Source organism: Leptonychotes weddellii, chromosome 6, assembly GCF_054177405.1.
Source record: "Leptonychotes weddellii isolate Sample4059 chromosome 6, ASM5417740v2, whole genome shotgun sequence".
NCBI classification, from domain to species: Eukaryota; Metazoa; Chordata; class Mammalia; order Carnivora; family Phocidae; genus Leptonychotes; species Leptonychotes weddellii.
Genome location: NC_138374.1, coordinates 99,791,922 through 99,810,226, shown reverse-complemented (window position 1 = coordinate 99,810,226; position 18,305 = coordinate 99,791,922). Strand labels below are relative to the sequence as shown.

Below are 18,305 nucleotides of genomic sequence, written 5' to 3'. Positions count from 1 at the left end.
ACCTGCTTTTTCCTACTGGCTGCCCACATTGCTTCAAAAAGCACACATTGGTGCCCTTGTCTAACCATACTCAGAATCCCCACCCACTATTAAATAAATGAGGTTACTTTCTGTTGAAAGTACAGTTACTGCTTTTGGTTTTCTGCCAGGCACACGTGATGCATTCAAATGCATGTAAAAAGGCAAAAAGAAGGAAAGGAAGGAAGGAAAAGAGGACAATGTGAATACCTCCCCGCCTCCCTGGGTACCCAGCTTTCTTCTTCCCTCATCAATCTCCACACCCATCTCTTGCACACCGGATATGCCCCCCAGTGGTATAACTGGGCTCCCCTCGCATCTCCATCTCCGCTGCTCTCTCTGGCCAGCTGCCCGGGGTCTGTTCCTTACCCCACGAGCCTCAGTCCCCTGAATCACAGGCTAACATACCTACCTCATGGAGCTGGTGGAAGGACTTCATGAGATCAGGGCCTGCCACAGCATCTGATCCAATCTTCCTTCTCAGGCCCCTCAATTCTGAATTCCTCCTGGAGTTGCCCACAGAACCCTCCCTTAGACCTGGGCTTAGAGTGTGAATCCACCGGGTTTTCTACCCGCCATCCCTGGAGTCTGGTCACTTACTCAGACTAACAATAGGGGAGAAATAAAAGCCAATAGAAGGTCCAGATCTGTGTACAAACAGATAATTCAAGAAAAGTGCTTGGGAAGATGGCAGTAGGAAGACCCTGAGCTCACCCCGTCCCACATTTTTAACTAGATATTGTCCACCTCCAAGTCAATAAACCAGAGTACAAACAGATAATTCAATAGAAAAGGAATTTTTAAATAGTGGTAAGGGGGGGAGGGGAGAGGATTTGTAGGGTAAGAAAGGCTATTGGCGAAGGAAGAGCAGATATGATCCTTGCAAACCTACCCCCAGATTGTTTCAAGCCCCGCTCAACCCTCTTGCTCCCTCAGCCCATGGAATGGAGCAGCCTCACATACAGAGTGGCTTCCCATAGCTCATCTCAGAGACTTCTATGAAATTATTTGCAAAATACTAATGCTTGGAATTTATATGAAATTCTAATGCAAATTAAAAATGGGCAAAAGTGAATATGCCCCGAAAGCCACCATCTAACTGATCACCTGTGGCTACTGGACCAAGGGGAGACTCCCCTTGTGTTGTGAGAGGCCAAGTTGGGAATGGTTCACTCTGGGCGAAGGACATGGGCTCTCCGATGACAGCAGGCGGACTGGGTCCCATGGACACAACAGCCGGACGCAAGTTGGGGCCATCATCGGCTACAGGAAGTTACCAATCTTGGTGGCCACCCTCAGCACATATCCCCTTCTCATCAATCCTGCCAGTCACCAGGCAGACATGGGTCTTTCACTTGGGCCTCTGCCCGGGACCCAAGAGCTATCCCATGCGCAGGGAGGGATCGCCTGGGGAGGGGGGGGCGGGGGGCAGCTCCGCCCCCAGGCTTTCCCGGGCCCCTCCCCTCCCTCAGCCAGACAGCACAGCCCTTACAGACGGGATCTCATATTTGGGTTTTATTTTTATTTTACAAGAATATAACATGCTGAAACAGGGAAACAAGGATAAAGTACATCATTCCTATCCAGGAAACCAGCTCCATTGTCAACAATAAATAAATATTTAAACGGTGAGGAGCCCCTGACAGGCGCTCAGAGGTTCCCAGCACATTCAGAGGTAGAGTCTGGTGGAGAGGGAGACAGTTGGGCGACCAGCCCCTGCTGAGATTCTCCAGCAGAGGCAAACTGAAATTACAATAATAAATAACAGTAGCAACAACACAACAGTAATAAAAATACTATGCTATGACAATGGTCACAAAACCGACAACACATTATACTTAAATAATTTTCTCCTGGAGGAGCTCATAGTGCAGAGAGAACAGTGTTGCTTTTCCTGGGGCAGAAGGGGGCCGCCTGGTTCATTCACCTCCTGGGCCTGGGCTCGTGCAGAAGTCCCAACACAAAAATGTGTGTTTGGTGTTGCCCTGAGGTGACAAGCAGGTTCTGATTTCCCCCAGTCCTGCTCTTCCAAGCAGCCTCTCTCTCCAGCTGCACCCCTGGCTTCTGTCTTCCAAGGGCCATCGTGGTCCCTGGTCCAACTTCTCCCCATACTCCGGTAAGTGCACCTCACACCCACAGGAAAGAAACATAAGGTTCCCCTTCCATTCTGGGCATCTTTTTCCTTGTTCTCACACCCACAAAAAATACTGGCTTGATTTCAACGGAACTTTTGGGAACTGCCAAGAGATGTCTTAGGATCCTTTTCTCCCTCGTTCCACGCTGCAGAGTGTAAGAACTCATTGAGAGGCCCCACACCTTCCTCCTCATGGGCCCTACGGTCCAGGGCAGCCCGGGGCCGAGGGAGGGCACACCCCCGCAACAGGCCCTCGCGGGCCCTGCCCACAGGTGGACCTTGCTGCCAGCACAGGTTCGGGGACCGCCTGCAAAGGTCACCAAGAGCACCAAGATCAATTTCACAGGAGCAAGATGGCCCCTTTTCCAGGCTCTCTACTGATGTGGGAAAGGGGCTCCAAAGGCCAGTTTTTGTGGTATAAAAAAAAAAATCTCATTTTGGGCAAGGGTCAAATTGGTTCTCTGGCCTTGAGAAGACCGTGAGGCCAGGCACAGGAATGGGAAGAAGTGCAAGCTAAGGGGGCCCTGGGCAGCCCAGGGGCAGGTGAGGAGGACAGAGTGGGAAGGCACCGCATCCGCAGCTGCCTTCTGGGCCTGACAGCCTGGGAACTAGGGAAACAGGACGCCATCTGAGCCAGCTCCTCACCAGGCAGAAGAGCTGATCTGGTTGTCTTGCTCTGTCTCATTTTCAAGTTTCCTTTATCCGTGTTTCCCAAACCACCCCGGAATATTTCTTGCCCCGTGGAAAACGATAAGAGCCAACAATAACTCCTTCGCCACCTTCCCTTTCCCCGGAGAGCCCCACACAACCTTCCCCTTCGGCCCATATGTGCCGGTCCTGGAAGGGGAGGTGGGGGGGGACCCTCTCATGCATGGAATCCAGTCCCACAGTATCTGGAGGAGAGGGGGCTTCCAAAACAGGCTGCCAGATGGGCATCTTCCTTCACTGTCCTCTCGCGCTTGCTTGGTAGAATCTGCCCCAGGGATGGGTGACCCCACCTCTCCTCCCGGCTGGCTCCCTCACTGCCATGAGGCTCAAGTGTGCAAGGGCTCTGCGGGGCCGCGGCTAGCTGGAGAGGCAGAGGTGGCCGAGGCTTGGGCTTCCAGGTCCCGGTAAGCAGGGGACTTCAGGAAGCGTGGATAGGAGTCCTTCTCCATCAGGGTGCGAGTCTTCCCCTGAGCCACGTCGAAGCATGTGGCCGTGACAGCCTGCAGGTTCATCCTGGTCAGCTCCCTGGTCTCGTGGTCTATGTTCACCTGTGGGAAGGAAGGCAAGCACATGGGTGAGGGGAGGGTGGGCCAGGCAAGGGGTCCAGCAGGCCGGGGTGGGGTGGGGTGGGGTGGGGAGAGGGCTGACTGGCAGGATTCTGAACCAGGAACCTGGGGTCTCCTGAGTTGACCATTAACTGGCTTTTCAACTCTGGGCCTGTTCGCGCATCGGACCCAGGGTCTGCCCTCCAAAAGTTATCAAGCATACAAATCTAATGCCTTTTCATCCCTGCCTTGGGACAGTCCTGGTTCAGATCGCCATCACCTCTCTCCTCAGGTTAGTGCCAGAGCCTGCTAACTGCTCTCTCTCCTCAACCCTCACTCCTGTGGTCTGTTCTCCAGCCAGCGGCTAGAGTGAGCCTTTGAAAACTCAAGTCAGTTTGCCAGCAGCAGTGTCGTCCTCCCATGTCACTCAAAGGAAAAGCCAGCGCACGTGCTGGGCCCACATCTGGCGCCCTGCCACTCACTGGTCCGACCTCCTCTCCTAGTCTGCCTCCCTCACTCTCCGTGCTCCACTCGGGCCCACTCCCTGCTGGGTTTGCACTTGCCATTTCCTGTGTTGGAATGTTTAGACGGGAGGGAAGTGTTCATCTGTCACCTTATGGGACAGACCACGCCTCACTTCCCTTTGTAAAGCAAGAAGACTTCAAGTCCACCCACCCCATTCTCCGGTGCTCCCTTTCAAAACCTGCTTTGCTTGGATCAGAACACGCACCATTCCCTGACATGTATTTACTCATTTACTCGGTTATTGTCATCTTCTCTCATTAGGGTAGAGACTTTTTGTCCCTGCTATGTCCCCAATGACTATAACCGTGCCTTGCATGTAATTGGTGCTCAATAAATCTTTATGGAATAACGTGGAAAAAATTCAAGTGCTCAGAAAATACAATACAGCGTAGGATACAAAAGCAAGGCATTACTAGTCTCTCTCCACAAGGTGGCCCCACTCACTTTAGCAAATGCTGGTGGCCCGCCGCGGAGACCTGAGGGCAGGTGCAAAACCTCACTGCCCATGGACCAGCCAGCCTGAGGCAGGTCAGCCGGGGGACTGAACTGGGTCACACAAGGTCCCCAGGTTGCCCTGTCTCCACACTCGTGTGTTTTGAGCCTCTAAAAAGGTCTTAGCTTGCAAAAGTGGGTATGGACAGAAGCCACACCACCTGCCAAGCCCTCTAGCCCCATCAGTGAGACTGAGGGTAAGGGCACCAGGAGCAGCAGAGCGCCTGGGTTTCCTAGTCTCCGGCCCCAGAAGCCCATCCAGCCCCGTGCCAAAGAAGATCACTCTCTAAACTCAACCCTCCCCCTGCTAGACAGCCCCCAGCCCCAATCCTCAGTGGGGAAGGAGCAGGCAGGGCGGCAGGATCCCCAGAACATGCTGAGGCTCTGACCTCTTTTGGGGCTTCACGGCAGATAAATTCCTCAAAGATCTTGTGAGCCCGGGAGGCCAGCTTGGTAGCTGACCGGAGCTTCTTGAACTCCTCACAGGCCAGCCAGAACTCCAGGTTCTCCTCACTGAACTCCGTCTTCAGGAAAGCGTGGAAGGCGGCCACTCCATCTGGGGTTGAGGGAAGAGAGGGAGAGACAGGTCAGACAGCAGGACAGCGGGGGAATAAAAGGAGAAAGACAGCAATTGTAGTTAATGGCTCTATTTTTAGGATGTAATTTTCTTGAACAAGGACCTGCCTTTGTATTCTGAACAGAGCCTGGCACACTAGGGGATCATTATTATTATTACTACGACTATTATTTTGCCCATGCTTTTCAGCATCCCTCAGGCTGGCTCCAAAGCACATGGGTACACATGTGCCAACCACAGACAGACACAACAGGGTCCTACTCACTTTTACTGCTCAGTAGCAAGTCAAATGACTCTTTCCACTCCAGCACATCTTCTGAGAAATTTCTGCTAAAAAAAAAAAAAAAAAAAAAGCCAAGATTTTAATTAAAAAAAAAAAACCAACACACTAATGCATAGCATAAATCCTAGCCAGAACTCTGATGGAAGTTGTATAATTCACACAAAGACTTGCTCAGTGATTATTGGAGCTGACTCCTCAAACTCTTAGTTGAGGCTACAGGTATTTTTCTAGAGGAAAGTTCAATAATAAGAAACCAGAGCCAGGAACCTTCTGGCCCTCAGTAAGTAACTCTAAGATGGTCTCTTCACTGTCCAAAATTGTTTCTGTTCCTCTGACCCTGAGCTTTGTTTTCTACACTCCCCCCATGGAAATAAGGGCCTCAGGAATAGAGATTAAGTCTACCCATAACCCCAGACACTAGAGCAGCACCTCACACCCTTGATGTTCAATATGAAAGGGCTCGTAGGCAAAGTGCATGTTAATGGAAGAAGAGTCATTGACTGAAAAGCCTCAAGTGTTCTCAGACCCTGTCCTAGCCCTGGTTGCACAGATGATGACATCTCCAGGTGGGACAGTCTGGTAACTAGACATTCCGACCCTGATACACACATCTGTTGGTGGCCTCAGAGCCCTGGAGCCACCTACCTAGTCACCCACAGCAGACCAGCAGGAATCTTCACTAAAATCTCCAGGAAGGGGTCATCACGGCCCACCCTAGCGCGTCCTAATTTCTCCTTGTATTTTCTTTCTTATGGCTCTTTTCCTAAATCTGGCTCCCTCCCCTCCAGGGCCCTAGGCCAGCTAGTGGGACTTACTCCTCTTTGCTGTGTTTGCTGCTCCACTCGAACTTGCCAACACTCCCAGTGTCAGAGCCCAGCTCTGATTTGTGAAGAAAGATCCCCAGCCGTGTCTTGAACTCTTTGGCTCTGAAAGACAAAGCAGGAACACATAAGTGATCCTACATTGGCTCAGCCAGGGCTCAAAGGTTTATGGGGTCCCGAAGAAGAGTTTAGGCTGGTGTCACCCTCATTCCAGCCTCAAGGGTTCCTGGGAATCTCCTGCTGTTCCCAGGGCTTAAACTCTGCTTGTCTCTTAATATCACCAGCCCAGAAACAGCCCAGAAAGTAATGTCTCAGCTGTTCCTCAGTAGGACTTACACTTTCTGAGTTTAGAGCACAGCACACATGGGCTTTTTCCCACTTAAGTCACGCCGATCTATCTTTGTGCCTGTTGATTAGCAGAAGGCAGTTCAGCACCCTCTAGGCTTATCGTGAATATTTCTGGAACTGTGTGGAAATTGATTCCTGCTTTCACCTTCTCCACTTTTTCCTTCCCAGCCACCAGCTCCAGCAAGGACTAGAGGTGGTTGAGTAGCTCCCTGGGAAGTGGGGACATCCCTCACTGGTGGACCCAAAAAAACACCTCTCTGCCTTCTCGGGGCCGGGCAGGCCATGGTCCTAGATCTGGGCTGTAGAATGAAAACCAAGTGCTGAAGAAACTAGAAAAGGGAGTTCTGCCTGCTGATGCCCATGTGCTCCTCCTGCAGCCGGTCTTCGGCAGGTCCGCTGAGGACTGCCATTTGTCAGAGGATGGGGAATGACAGTAAGCAGGGGTTCCTCTGCTTCCCGTGGTTCTTCCTTCTCCCTTCTGGGACTCTAAGGGAAGCATCTGAAAAGGTGGAACCCAGGTGACTTCCACTTCTCCACTCGAGTCACTAGAGTCCCATTCTCCCGCCGCCCGGTCCCCAAGCCTGCCGCTCCACAACCTAAGGATGGGAGGGGGGAGACTTGGACTTCTTCCTGCGGGCAGCGGGCAAGATCCAGGGACAAGCTCCTCTTACCTCTCCAGGCAGGTGGTGGGGAAGGTGGCCAGGGTCCGGCACATGGCTGCGGGTTCAGGGCAGCACGTCGTGGGGAGGATGGTGACGGACTCCAGTGGTCTCCGCGAACGTGAGGAGGCAGAGGGGCAGGGGCGGCGGCCGGCACTACTCAAGGCGCTTTAGCTTGATCAGGCTGCACGCGCGGACTCGCGGCTACCCCGGCTTTTATTCCCTCGGAGGGAGCGGGGCGGGGCTGAGCGCCGCCGACCAATCGGAGAGCGGGACGGCGCGCGGCTAAGGTGGAGGCGGGGCCCGGGAGCTCGACGGGGCGGGGCGCCCGCAACTTGCACACCGCCGGGCGTACGCGGCTGCCCTCCCCTCCGGGCTGCTCCGGGTGCGGAAGGAGAAGCGGCGGGAAGTCACACGGCCCGAGAAGCGCCCACTCAGTTTAGTAGGAAAAAACCCGTCGGCCTCTAGTAAAATCAGAAAACCAACTCAGCGGTAGCGGGCGGATTTGCGTCGGGGGTGACGCGTTGGGGAGGCACACACCGTGCGGACCACTCACTGCCTGCGCCTGAACCTGCTCGGTCCTCACGGACGGGAGCAAGGGGTGCAAGCCGCGCAAGGCAACGTGTTGATTATACTGATTACTACCGTTTATTGGGCTCCTACCCGAATGCTTCTGGGGCTAAGTAGTAAGCCCTTTACCGCAGCTCCTCATCTCATCTCCTCTCCTCCGTTTCAGAGATGAAGAAACTGAGTCAGAAAGTTAAAGAGACTTACCCAGGATCAGGGGGTTGGAATTAGCAGACAAATGGCCCGGGGTGGGGTGGGGGCGGGGCGGGGCGGGACTCTTTATTGAGCATCTGTGCGCCAGGCATTTTTACTAAGTGTCAGGTTAATTAATTTGCTCAGCGTTACACAGTGTTACGCCAGAATTCAAATACGAATTTACCACGCTTATTCCACTGCCCTCCCAGCCAAAATTAGAATCCCCACACCTCTGTAAAGTGATGAATGATCCTGGGTTTAAGCAGCAGCTAGTTCAGTGTCCTTATCTCTAAGGTCAAGGTAAGAAGTACCCTCCCTCTCTCCTCACCCTCCCATAAAGGCCCTACAGCACCCTTCGCCTCCCACCGTGACCCCTCAGTTCCCCTTGGGATTGCTATTGATGAGGCTGCGTGTGAGGTTTAGAGTGTGGAATCCAGAGCTGGATTTCCAGGTTTCGAATCATGGCTCCACCACTTACTGATAGGAGACCTTGGGCAAGCTTCTTAACCTTTCTGTGCCTCAGTTTCCTTTTCTCTAAGATGAAAATATGATACACCTATTTCATAAAGATGTGAGGATTAGGTCAGTTCTCAGTTTGCGTTCCCCAGGAGACAGGAAACACAGTTCCTCTGAAGCAGAGCCTTGCTAGGGAAAGTTCTCAGACCAGAGAGGGATTGAGGAAAACAGGGTTGCTGAGAGGAAGGAGTTAAATGCCAGGTTGCTGCAACAGAGACCACAGTTGGCCCCAGGGCCTTTGTACCACATTGACCATTCATTGGATGTGATTGCTCCAAGAACGTGGCTTAATCTTAAGCAAGGCAACCCCCTCTGTTAAGGCCAGAGGGACTGTGCTGGCAGCCTACAGCAGACAATAGGGTGGAGAATGAGGGCCGAGGTCCCAAACAGGGGATCTTGGTGGTGTACCATAGCACCCCCAACAAGGTGCTTAGATCAGTGCTGAACACATAGTTAGCACTCAATAAATGTTAGTTCTCAGATTTATTTACTAGGGACACAGGAATTGCTAGACAATAAGGAAAAGTAGTAAGTTTTTTGTGTGTCTTGGGATTTAGGTTTTTATTTCATGAGGGGCATCTAGGAGTTGCTGTTCTTCAGCAAGGCCTGGAAATAAAGGGTCAGAAGAGAGAGAGGTAAGAGGAGAAGAGGTCCCCAGCTGAGAGAGGTGAGTGAGACAGCCCAGAAAACCTGGTTGGGGAAGGAAAGGTTGAAACCACAAAGGGGGAGGGGACAGGAAGGCCTGGAGATAGTAGTTGAGCAAAAGAGGCCCAAATCAGAGCAACATGTGGGGTCATCTGTCAAAGGAGAGTCTCTGGGTAAGCCAGGGCCTGCAGAAGATGACCCAGTTAGTCAAAACATACTGCACTCTGAAGAGTAGAGTCCAATCCTTCCCCAGCCTCCCAGTGGGTTAGTAAACAGGGGCAGGTGCTGAGCAGCTCACACATTGGCAGCATCATCCCAGATGTCAGCACCCCCCCCCATCTCCGGTTCTTCCTTTCTCTCAAGTGCAGGACTGCGTTGGCGTGGGGCAGGGAGAGGGGTAAGGGTTGTGGTGTGCAGCCAGGCAATGGAAGGATGCCTTTTGAATGTCTGTTTCTCAGCATAAGCCTCCGTCCACACGAGGCAGCAGCCCACGCGGCCCATCAGCAGGACTTCTGTAGAGGAGCTGGTCGGCTGAGGTGAGGCCTGCTCTTTCACCTGTGCTGCTCAGGCTCCAGGGCATGATTGTATTATTCAGCCGTGGTGTCTGGGACAGCTTCTCTTCAAGCGAGGAAAACAAGTCTATGGATGAATCGAATGCCCGGTCTTGCCCTCAGGAGCACCGTGTTGGAATCAGCCCAGACGTAGGCACATAACAATAATAATCGTGATTATGCACAGAATCTCCCTAAACCTTCCTGTCCCATCTGCATCCCTGTGAATAGGCCAGAGGAGCCTTTTAATTTCCATTTTGCGACAACAAAGCCAGTGCCTAAGGTGCCCTCTCTGAAGTGCCCTGGATCAGAAAACAGCTGAATCGTGGCCAGCTCTCCAGATTCCTGAGCTGGTGCTCTCTCCCACTCGACAAAGAAAGCAAAAGAGGCAAGAGAGACAAAGCGATGCTCGCAGTCTGGCACATCCAATCCAAGAGCACAAAGCTCAGGGCTCAAGAGGAAGGGCCCTTTCTGAGTTCAACCTGCCTTCCCAGTTGCCATGGTTACCTCTTCAGTTTCCAGGCAGAAACTTTTTGAAGTTCACAATGTATCCCAAATTCTCTTCCCAGCAGGTAGGCTGGTTCACGTCTGCAATTTCAGTGATGACTTGACAGTTGCTGTAAATCCCGCAAATGGAGCCCACCTGTGAACCGCACTGGTTTTGACATGAACCTGACCTCGTTTTTCGCCCAGCACTCGCCGCACAGCTGTGCTGTCTGTCATGGAGGGTGTGGGGACACAGCTCCGCAGCCTGGGTCATCTGGGATCAGGATTAACTATCCCACGACATCCCAGCCACACGGCCCTCCAGCGGCTTCTGCCTCTCTGCCCTCCCCATCCCCAGCACCATGCTCTCCCCCCAGCGGAAGGCCACAGAAGACCTTTATCTCCTGAAAAGGGTCAGGGGAAATGGATACACTTTCTTGACTTCTGATTTGGCACAGATGGTCCTCACAGGGGTCTGGATGTTCCCCATTCAATCATCGATCCACTGATAAATATTTATTAAGAATTTCTTATGTTCCCTAGCCGGTGGGGAAATCACACAGCTTTTAGGCTCTTCGCTGAGTTTAATGACCTTCTATTTCCTCCTCGCGGAGGAAACGGAACTAGCACAGCGGGGAAGGAAGTTGTTGACAGGAGTTGCAACAGAAGTCCAGAAAGAGGAGAGATCTGGGAGGGTCTGCAGTATTGAAAGAGGAGGGAGTGAGGTTTGAGCAGGATGGAATACAGCCAGAACATGCCGGACATGTAGGAAGGAGCATGCTCCACGTGGGAGAAATAGCTAGGAAAAGCCAGTTGTAGTCTGGCGGTGCAGAAAGATTTAGAAATTCCCTATATACAGCAGAGGCTCTCAGGCATGTAGGATGCACAAGTGGATGTCACTGTTTGGTAGAACAACAACAATTCTCCCTGATTGCCAGGGCCTGGCGTCCTCCCCACAGCAGGCCTGTCCCCGGCCTATATGCACACTCATCCCTTGCTGCCTCCGCTCTCACCTACAAATGCTCCTGCCATCATTTTGATGCAGTCCCTAAAGTGCCAACTAAATTAATGGCAATAAATGAGCCCTGTCTCATCCTAAGACTGCAAAATAGGAGAAGTACTCAAGAACCCTGGGTTTCTAAATGTCTTCCCCTTTCTCACCCTCCCTCCTCATCCCTCTGTTCACTTTTGTCACGAATGTCATATTCCTGAGAGCATTTCACTTCTACTCCTGGAGACATAGAAACACATTTATCACAATGTGAATTTTTCTCATTTAATAATTCTTCAAGGCCCTGAGGAACCACTTAGGAAGAAAGATCAGAGGGGAAAAAAGGGAGCTCTGGGATTTGCATATCACTGAAAGGTGACGTTTACAATTCCAACTCCCTGATCCTTCCCAGGCTGAGGAGTGAGGACTTTAGGATTCCAGAACTGGAAAGTCGGGCAGGAGCTATGTGCTGGACTGTGCCTCTTTCCAGGCAGGAAACAAGTACTGGGGGGCGGGGGCGGGGGCGGGATCTAATAGATGCCACCCCCTAGTTGGGGAGGAAAGGGGAATTCTGACCAATTCACTCTGTCACATTCCTCAACCAGGACAACCACCTGTGCTTGATGTGAATAAAGAGAAGGCACACTACTCTCTGGGAAGACTCTGCCAACAGCCTAATTGTTGCCTCACGGGGGAGAGGGATACAGAATAGGTGCGGATGAAGCATTGTTTTACTCTCAAACTGTGTGTGTGAGTGTGTGTGTGTAGGGCAGGGGACTGAAAGACCCCCACAGAGGGAACCCTCAACTGCATCAGTTTCAGCCCCAACCCACCCCCCTCCTTTCTCAGGAAACCTCAGCACATCAGATGATCCCTGATTCCAGAGACACACAATGTGCTCTCCGTGGAAACTGGCCTTAGGGAGGCCTGGCCCCCTGAATCTTGGTGCCCAGCCCAGTGTCCCGCACAGCATGGAGGATGGTGAATGAGGAATAAAGGAAATGCATCCCACTCTAGATGCAGTGGATGTCTTCGGGGTCATTGTCAACCCAGCTTTCCAGGATCTTGGGGATCACAGACATTCTTGGCCGAACTTCAACCAGACAACTTCCTGGAAATGGGTCACAGACAGGCCGGATTACGCAGTGAAACATGACTACCCACCTCCCAGGTGTGCCTCCCCCGGTGGCTTCTGGAGTCCCCCAGGGCAGGCAAACCGGCACTAAGTCAGGGAAGGGTCTGACAGGCATGAAGGGTTCCAGAGCCCAGCTTAAGTTGGAATCTGTGCCACGTCATCCTACTTGTCTGAGGGTCTCGAGCAAGGAAAACCCCGACACACTTGGGCCCCCTCGCCCCCTCTCATAGGCATTTCGGAGAGGCATGTGCTGGGAAGAAGCTGGGGGCTGGACCCAGTAAGAACAGACTTCAGCTGCTTGGCTGACAGCTGGCCTGCTCGAAACCCCATCTAGGAGGAAGGGTAACTGCCATTTGTAGGCCTCAATGCGCTCTAACGCTGAGCTCAGTGCCGTATAGACACCACCACAGACAGCGAGCTGGACAGCCATGGGTACGTAATCCAACCAAAGTGACATACCCAGTAAATGGAGGTGCTAGGATCGGAACCCAGTTCTGTCTAGCAGGTTCCAACCCCCGGCTACTCTAGGCCTGTCCTCTTGCTTCTGAGCAGCGGACGCTGGTGCTACTTCAGGCCCTGTCTCCACACTGCCCTAGTTAGGGATTTCTGGGTGCTTGCGTAAGCTGCAGATGAGATATGAGGCCCATGGAACAGCAAACCCAACATGTGAACAGCACTGGCACGTGCAGAGATGATAGGTCGGAGCTCTAGGAGGGTTTTTGCCGTCTCCTGGGAGTTAGGGACCTGCCCTCCGTGCAGCCTCTCTCCCTCCTTTGAGTCACCTCCCATGCTCCCCCATGTCCGTAGAGAGAGGGGGGTGAGGGTGCGGTGGGCTGATGCAGGGAAACAGAGGAGAAGCAGTTTTGTAGGAAGCAGAGGAGGTTCAAGGAGCAGCAACAGTAGCTGTGGGCGCCGGACAAGTTGTAAGGAAACGTGCCTGTCACAATGTGCCCGCAACACCTGAGCAGAGCGAGAAACGTGCTGTGCTGTGTGAGCAGGCAGAGGCTGGGGCTGGCACGGTTGGGGCGGGCGGGGAGGGGGCAGGGGGAGCAATGGGAACAGGTGGTCCTTTCACAAGCTCCCGGGCCATCAGCCCCTGACACAGCAGCTGTCCTAGAAACAGGCCCAGGTGGACAGAGGGAAGAGCACAGTGGGGGGTGCGTGATGTTTTGCAGAGAAAGAAATGAGCTCTCCCTAATGGGCCCCACACATCTGAGCACGGGGAGACACGCGGCGAGCTGGGTGACTGAGCCTGCCCGAGCCCCTCCTTCTCCACCAGCTGTCTGGCTGTGCTGCTCCAAGTGTGGCCGCAGGGGAACCTACCGGATCCAAATCCCCGGGCTTGCTGAACCCCCAGGCTGCAGTAGAAACAGTGATCATGGCTAGCCTTTAGTGAGCATTTTCTGTGCTCCACATTTATGATGATTCTGGTCTTCATCTCGTTTAATCCTCGCACTAACCTCTGGAGATGCTACTCTCCTGTTGTTGTTTTACAGATGGGGAAACTGAGGCATTGAGAGGTTGAGGAAGGAACAGAAGGCAGAACAATGACCTCGTATGGGGTCATCTGACTCCAGCACCCGTTCATTAGCCACTCACTCTACACACTGCCCCCACCTCCTCCAGAGTTCCAGAAAGCTCTTTCCTGCTCTGGGTTTCAAACGCTCATTTCTCCAGCTCCAAGAGGATTCGAGACATGAAGTTCTATCTTCTCTTACAGGTCAATCTGGTCTTCACTTCTCGGGAAGGGTAGAGGAAGCACAGGAAAAGAACGTTCTGCTTCCAAGACTCAGTTTAGAGAGGGCCAGCCTTGGGACCCCCAGCAGCTTTTGACCCTGGGGCCATGCTGTTCATCTAGAACCTCCCTCCAATCTAGAAATGGTTCTTCACTTACCCAGCAACTACCGAGTCCTCACCTGGAGTTTGGAATCTCACACATACGAGCTCATATAATGCTCACTGTGAGCCTGCCACAGGGGCTGCCACAGAGGCTCATCTCCCACCTCAGTGGCCGCTCCTCTCGCCTTCTGTCTGTCCATCCAGTACAGGCCATGCTCAGGCTGTGGCCTTGACCCGCCTCTCTTTTTGTATGACGGCCTCTTCCAGAGTAAGTTGTTATTGTAACCATGTCTATAGGCTGATGACCACCAAACCTATCTCTCTGGCCCCTGCTAGAGTTTAAGGCAAGTTAGGTGCCTTCATACTTAACTTGTCCAAAATGGATTCAGTATTATGTACATGCCGCCGCATTTGACTAGATTAATGACGTTAATTAATGGCAATAAAGCATCTATTCACCTGCCTTTGAAAGAGATCTCACTCGCCATCAGTGACCCTCCCTTCCATCCCTCCTAACTCCAGTCAGCCTCCAAATCCTATCTACTCGGATCTGATCTCTGGAATCTTCCTCCATCTTCACAACCTTTGTATGTTAACCCTCTCGTATGCTAACCATCCTACCCATTCCACCTACTCTGGTGCCAGATAAAGATAAACCAGAGCATGGCATCTCTCTCTTTCAAAGCCTTCAGTGTCTCCCACCTTCCCCAGGGTCACCCTGAAACTCCTTATCAGGACATTCCAGTTCCTCCACAGTCTGGTTCCAATCAGTTGCTCCAACCTCCTCTTCTACCAGCTCCCCTACCCCTTCAGCTCTGGTCACCCTCTACCTTTCCACCAAATACTCCATGTTGCTCACCCACTTGCATTGTCATTGAGACCTGGAATGACCCTCCTCTTTTGTCTGACAAACTCCTAATTATCTGGCAAGACCCAACTCAAAATTCACCTCTGTGAACGTCCTTATTCTTCGAAGATGCGTGCTGAAATGCTTGGGAGTGTGGTCATGACACCTACCACTTACTGTCAAATGATTCAGCTATATGCCTACATAAATGTCTACCTATCTATGTGTCTGTGTCCACTGATCTGTATATCAAGAGAGAGAAAGACAATATGGTAAACCATGGTTGAATCTGAATGGTGACTGTAATCATCTTTTAATTCTTCCATATGCTTGAAAAAATTCAGTTATAAGTTGGAGGGAAAAAAATGACCTCATCCCTGATAGTTTCCTCATTGCCTCTGACAAAATGAATCACCCCTTTCTCCCTATTCCCATAACACTCTGTGTTTGCAACAATACAGCACTTTACTACATTTTCCTTTAATTTTGTGTCTAGCAACTTTCTCTTACATAGATTGTGAACCTGCAAAACCACAGTAGCTGCACACAGTAGGCACTCAATAACTGTTTATTTGCATGAATGAATGTCCTCTCCTGTAAGGCTGAGCTGAAGGAGCAATAAGCCATAGGAACAGGAAGTTACCATACTCCAGCCCCCCGAGGCTTCTTTCTCCATCACATGGATGCTCATGAGCACACAGGAAAGGCACCTGGATAGGGAGGGAAGATAACAAATGGCTATTTACTGGACTGACAAAACGTAATTTAAAACTCAGGAGATCTAGTCTCTGTGACTGGTTCTATGACTAAGCGAGCTGTGTGACCATGGGCAACCACCGACTTCTCTGTGTCTCAGTTTTCTCACTTGTAAACAGGGAGTAATGATGTCTGTCTTAGCCATCAAATGGCAGGAAAGTGTGTGAATGAGCTCTGAGAAGTCTAAGATACATGCAAAGAATGCAGTGCTATCCTGATTTTTGTTATTAAACTGAGCAGGACTTTGTCCTGACCTTGACCGGTGAAGAATTCTGAGTCACTGGTTTTTAGGGCAGGGGAGGGGCTTTGCGTCCATAAAGAATGGGAATTTCCACCCAGCTAGAAGTAATGAGCGACTGTGGCTTGGGCCTCCTTTTCCCCACTGCTCTTTCCCTTTGCTCTGATCAAGTGATGATTGCTGGGAAACAGACAAAACTGGGGATCTTAAAATAGAGCAGCTAATGTCTGAACTCTCTGCCCCAGGCTCAGTTGCACCACCAGTCAACTTACACAGTACACACACAGAGAAATTGGCTCACGTGGCACCCAGCCCCCTGAGCCGGAAGACCGAGGCCATGGAAAAAGTCATGCATTGATTCCAGAGAAAAGCTGTCATCCAGGAATGCAGTGTTTTGGGTGGCTGCCCAGCCCCAGCTCCATCCGTCCGGATGAGATGCTTTGCCCTGATGCTCCTGTATCCTCCAAGGCCCTGGGCCCCGCCAAGGACCAGCTCTTTGTGGAAGACGTGGCTGTCCCACTAGCCGCAGCAGGCTGGGGAAAGTCAGTGAGGGGCCTCTGGGGGAGAGGCTCCATGACTCACTGGTTTCAGAAAAGCTTGACTTCCCAGGCTGTGAATGCTTAAGGTGGGGATGCTTATGCAAAAAAAAACATGGGCAGACTTCAGTGCATGGCAGTCGAGGGGCCCCCCCGTGAGGATGGGGAGGAGGTCCCTCAGGCGGCTTGCATTCAGGGGAGGAAAATAGGTCATGAACAAATAGCAAATTGGGAAAAATAATTGCCAATAGTGACTAACACAATCAAGGAAACAGAAACAGGGGGACTACTTTAAGTTGAGGGGTTTGGAAAGGTATACGAGTCAAGTTCCTGTTGCTAAGGACAGAAATGAACTTTCTCTAACTTAAAGAGAAGAAAAAACTTTTGAAGGCAGTTCGGGGTAACCCGAAGAATTTTCAGGCAGTCTCAGAACACAGATAAGAACAAAGGGAGTCTCAGCAGCCAAAAATCCCTCCACAAAACCACTCTGATGAACGCCCAGCAGGTATCAGCAGGTACCAGATGCCTCAGCCCGCTCCACAACCACAGCTGGGACTCCCCAGACCCCGCGGCCGGCTTTGCTGCCCTGGAAACCGGATGCTGCTGCCCGCTAGCCCCAAAGTGGATTCTCCACCACCTCATTTTTTTGCATCACCAGCTCCTGACTCAAGGTCCCAGAGGGGTGTACCTAATTGGCACCATGCTGCTTCTGATGCAAAGTTCCAAGCTGTGCCGGCCAGGCCTGGCCCCAGTGCTGCTGGATGTGTGCAGGCCTGCACTTAAGGCACGGGGAGGGGGAGGCGTGAGGGGGTGTTGACTATCCATCCGCTCTTTATTGAAGTCCTCTCCCAACCCTGTGTGGCAGGGACAGCCTTTCTCTTTCCCCCTATTGGGATTTCAGCCTCTCTTCCAAGAAAACTAATAGCTACCAATTTTGAGTGCCTGTTCGGTGCAAATCCTTCACAGACATCATCTCTAAGGCTTATCACCTCTTTGCAAGGTAGTTAGGTACCGTCTCCATTTTCAGATGCAGAATCTAAGGCTGGGAGAAGTGAGAAATCCTGTGCAGGAAGTGGCTGAGCCCATAGTTGAATGCAGCTCTATTATGTTCTCAGGAGTACATGCTGCCTCCCCAGGGCATTAAAATTCAGGCAAATTTTCAGCACTGAAGTGATCCCCCGCTTCTGAATCCAGGACATCATACATGGGGGGAGGGAACAATAAACTCCATCTGGATTTAGGGCCTTTACCTGCCAATCACCTATGGCCCTCTTGATACTCCAGGACTGCAGCTGTCCCAGCCTTTCAGGTAGCCAAGCTCTGTAAGGCCATTTGGCAGGGATCTCTGGTGTCTTCTTTGTCAAGGCAGACCCCTCTACCCCCCTGAGCCTCACCCCACCAAGGCTCCATAAAGCCGCCCTGGGGTTCTACACTTCTGGGTTTATACTGCCATAGGCGAGGCTCACGTTCATAAAATGCGTATGGCCCTGAAACTGTGTGTGAGTTGCATTTTTGTGACTCAATTCTATATACTCATTGGCTTACACCATCGTTTCAGAAATCATTGTTCATCTCCGGCTGCTCCTCACTGCTCCTTGACAGCCAGGTACTTCAGCTTCAAATAGCATCCCCCTCTGCCTTCTCTACTTTTCTGTGAAAAGATCCATCAGCCAATATTTAAATGTACCAGGAAAGCTTACCATTAATGGACGTGCAAGGGGAATCATCTTAAAGTGAAAAAATTGCTCCTGCATAAGAAAGATCATCCCCTAAGACATTTCTATTATGAGTTGGACTTTTTTTTTTTCTTGGCTTTAATGCATCAGATTCTATGTACATACTTAGTGGTCTAGTAATAAACCGTACTGTTAAATGGGTAATATGCTCAAAGAC

The 18,305-nt window shown here is 51.6% G+C and overlaps 1 protein-coding gene across 2 annotated transcripts; it reads right to left on the bottom strand.

The window, feature by feature from the left end:
* Positions 1-1,520: 1,520 nt before the first annotated feature.
* Positions 1,521-7,325, bottom strand: RGS16 (regulator of G protein signaling 16). Of its 2 annotated transcripts, none has more exons than XM_031023557.2 (5): positions 7,123-7,325; positions 6,098-6,208; positions 5,265-5,326; positions 4,812-4,978; positions 1,521-3,408 (listed from the first exon to the last, which is right to left on the bottom strand). In XM_031023557.2, the coding sequence occupies exons 1-5, from the start codon at positions 7,164-7,166 to the stop codon at positions 3,187-3,189; spliced, it is 606 nt and encodes a 201-aa protein (XP_030879417.1). In that variant the 5' UTR covers positions 7,167-7,325; the 3' UTR covers positions 1,521-3,186. The 2 variants fall into 2 exon arrangements, with proteins under 2 accessions (XP_030879417.1, XP_006729212.1); XM_006729149.3 differs by having other exon boundaries at positions 5,265-5,329; positions 7,123-7,323.
* Positions 7,326-18,305: the final 10,980 nt, after the last annotated feature.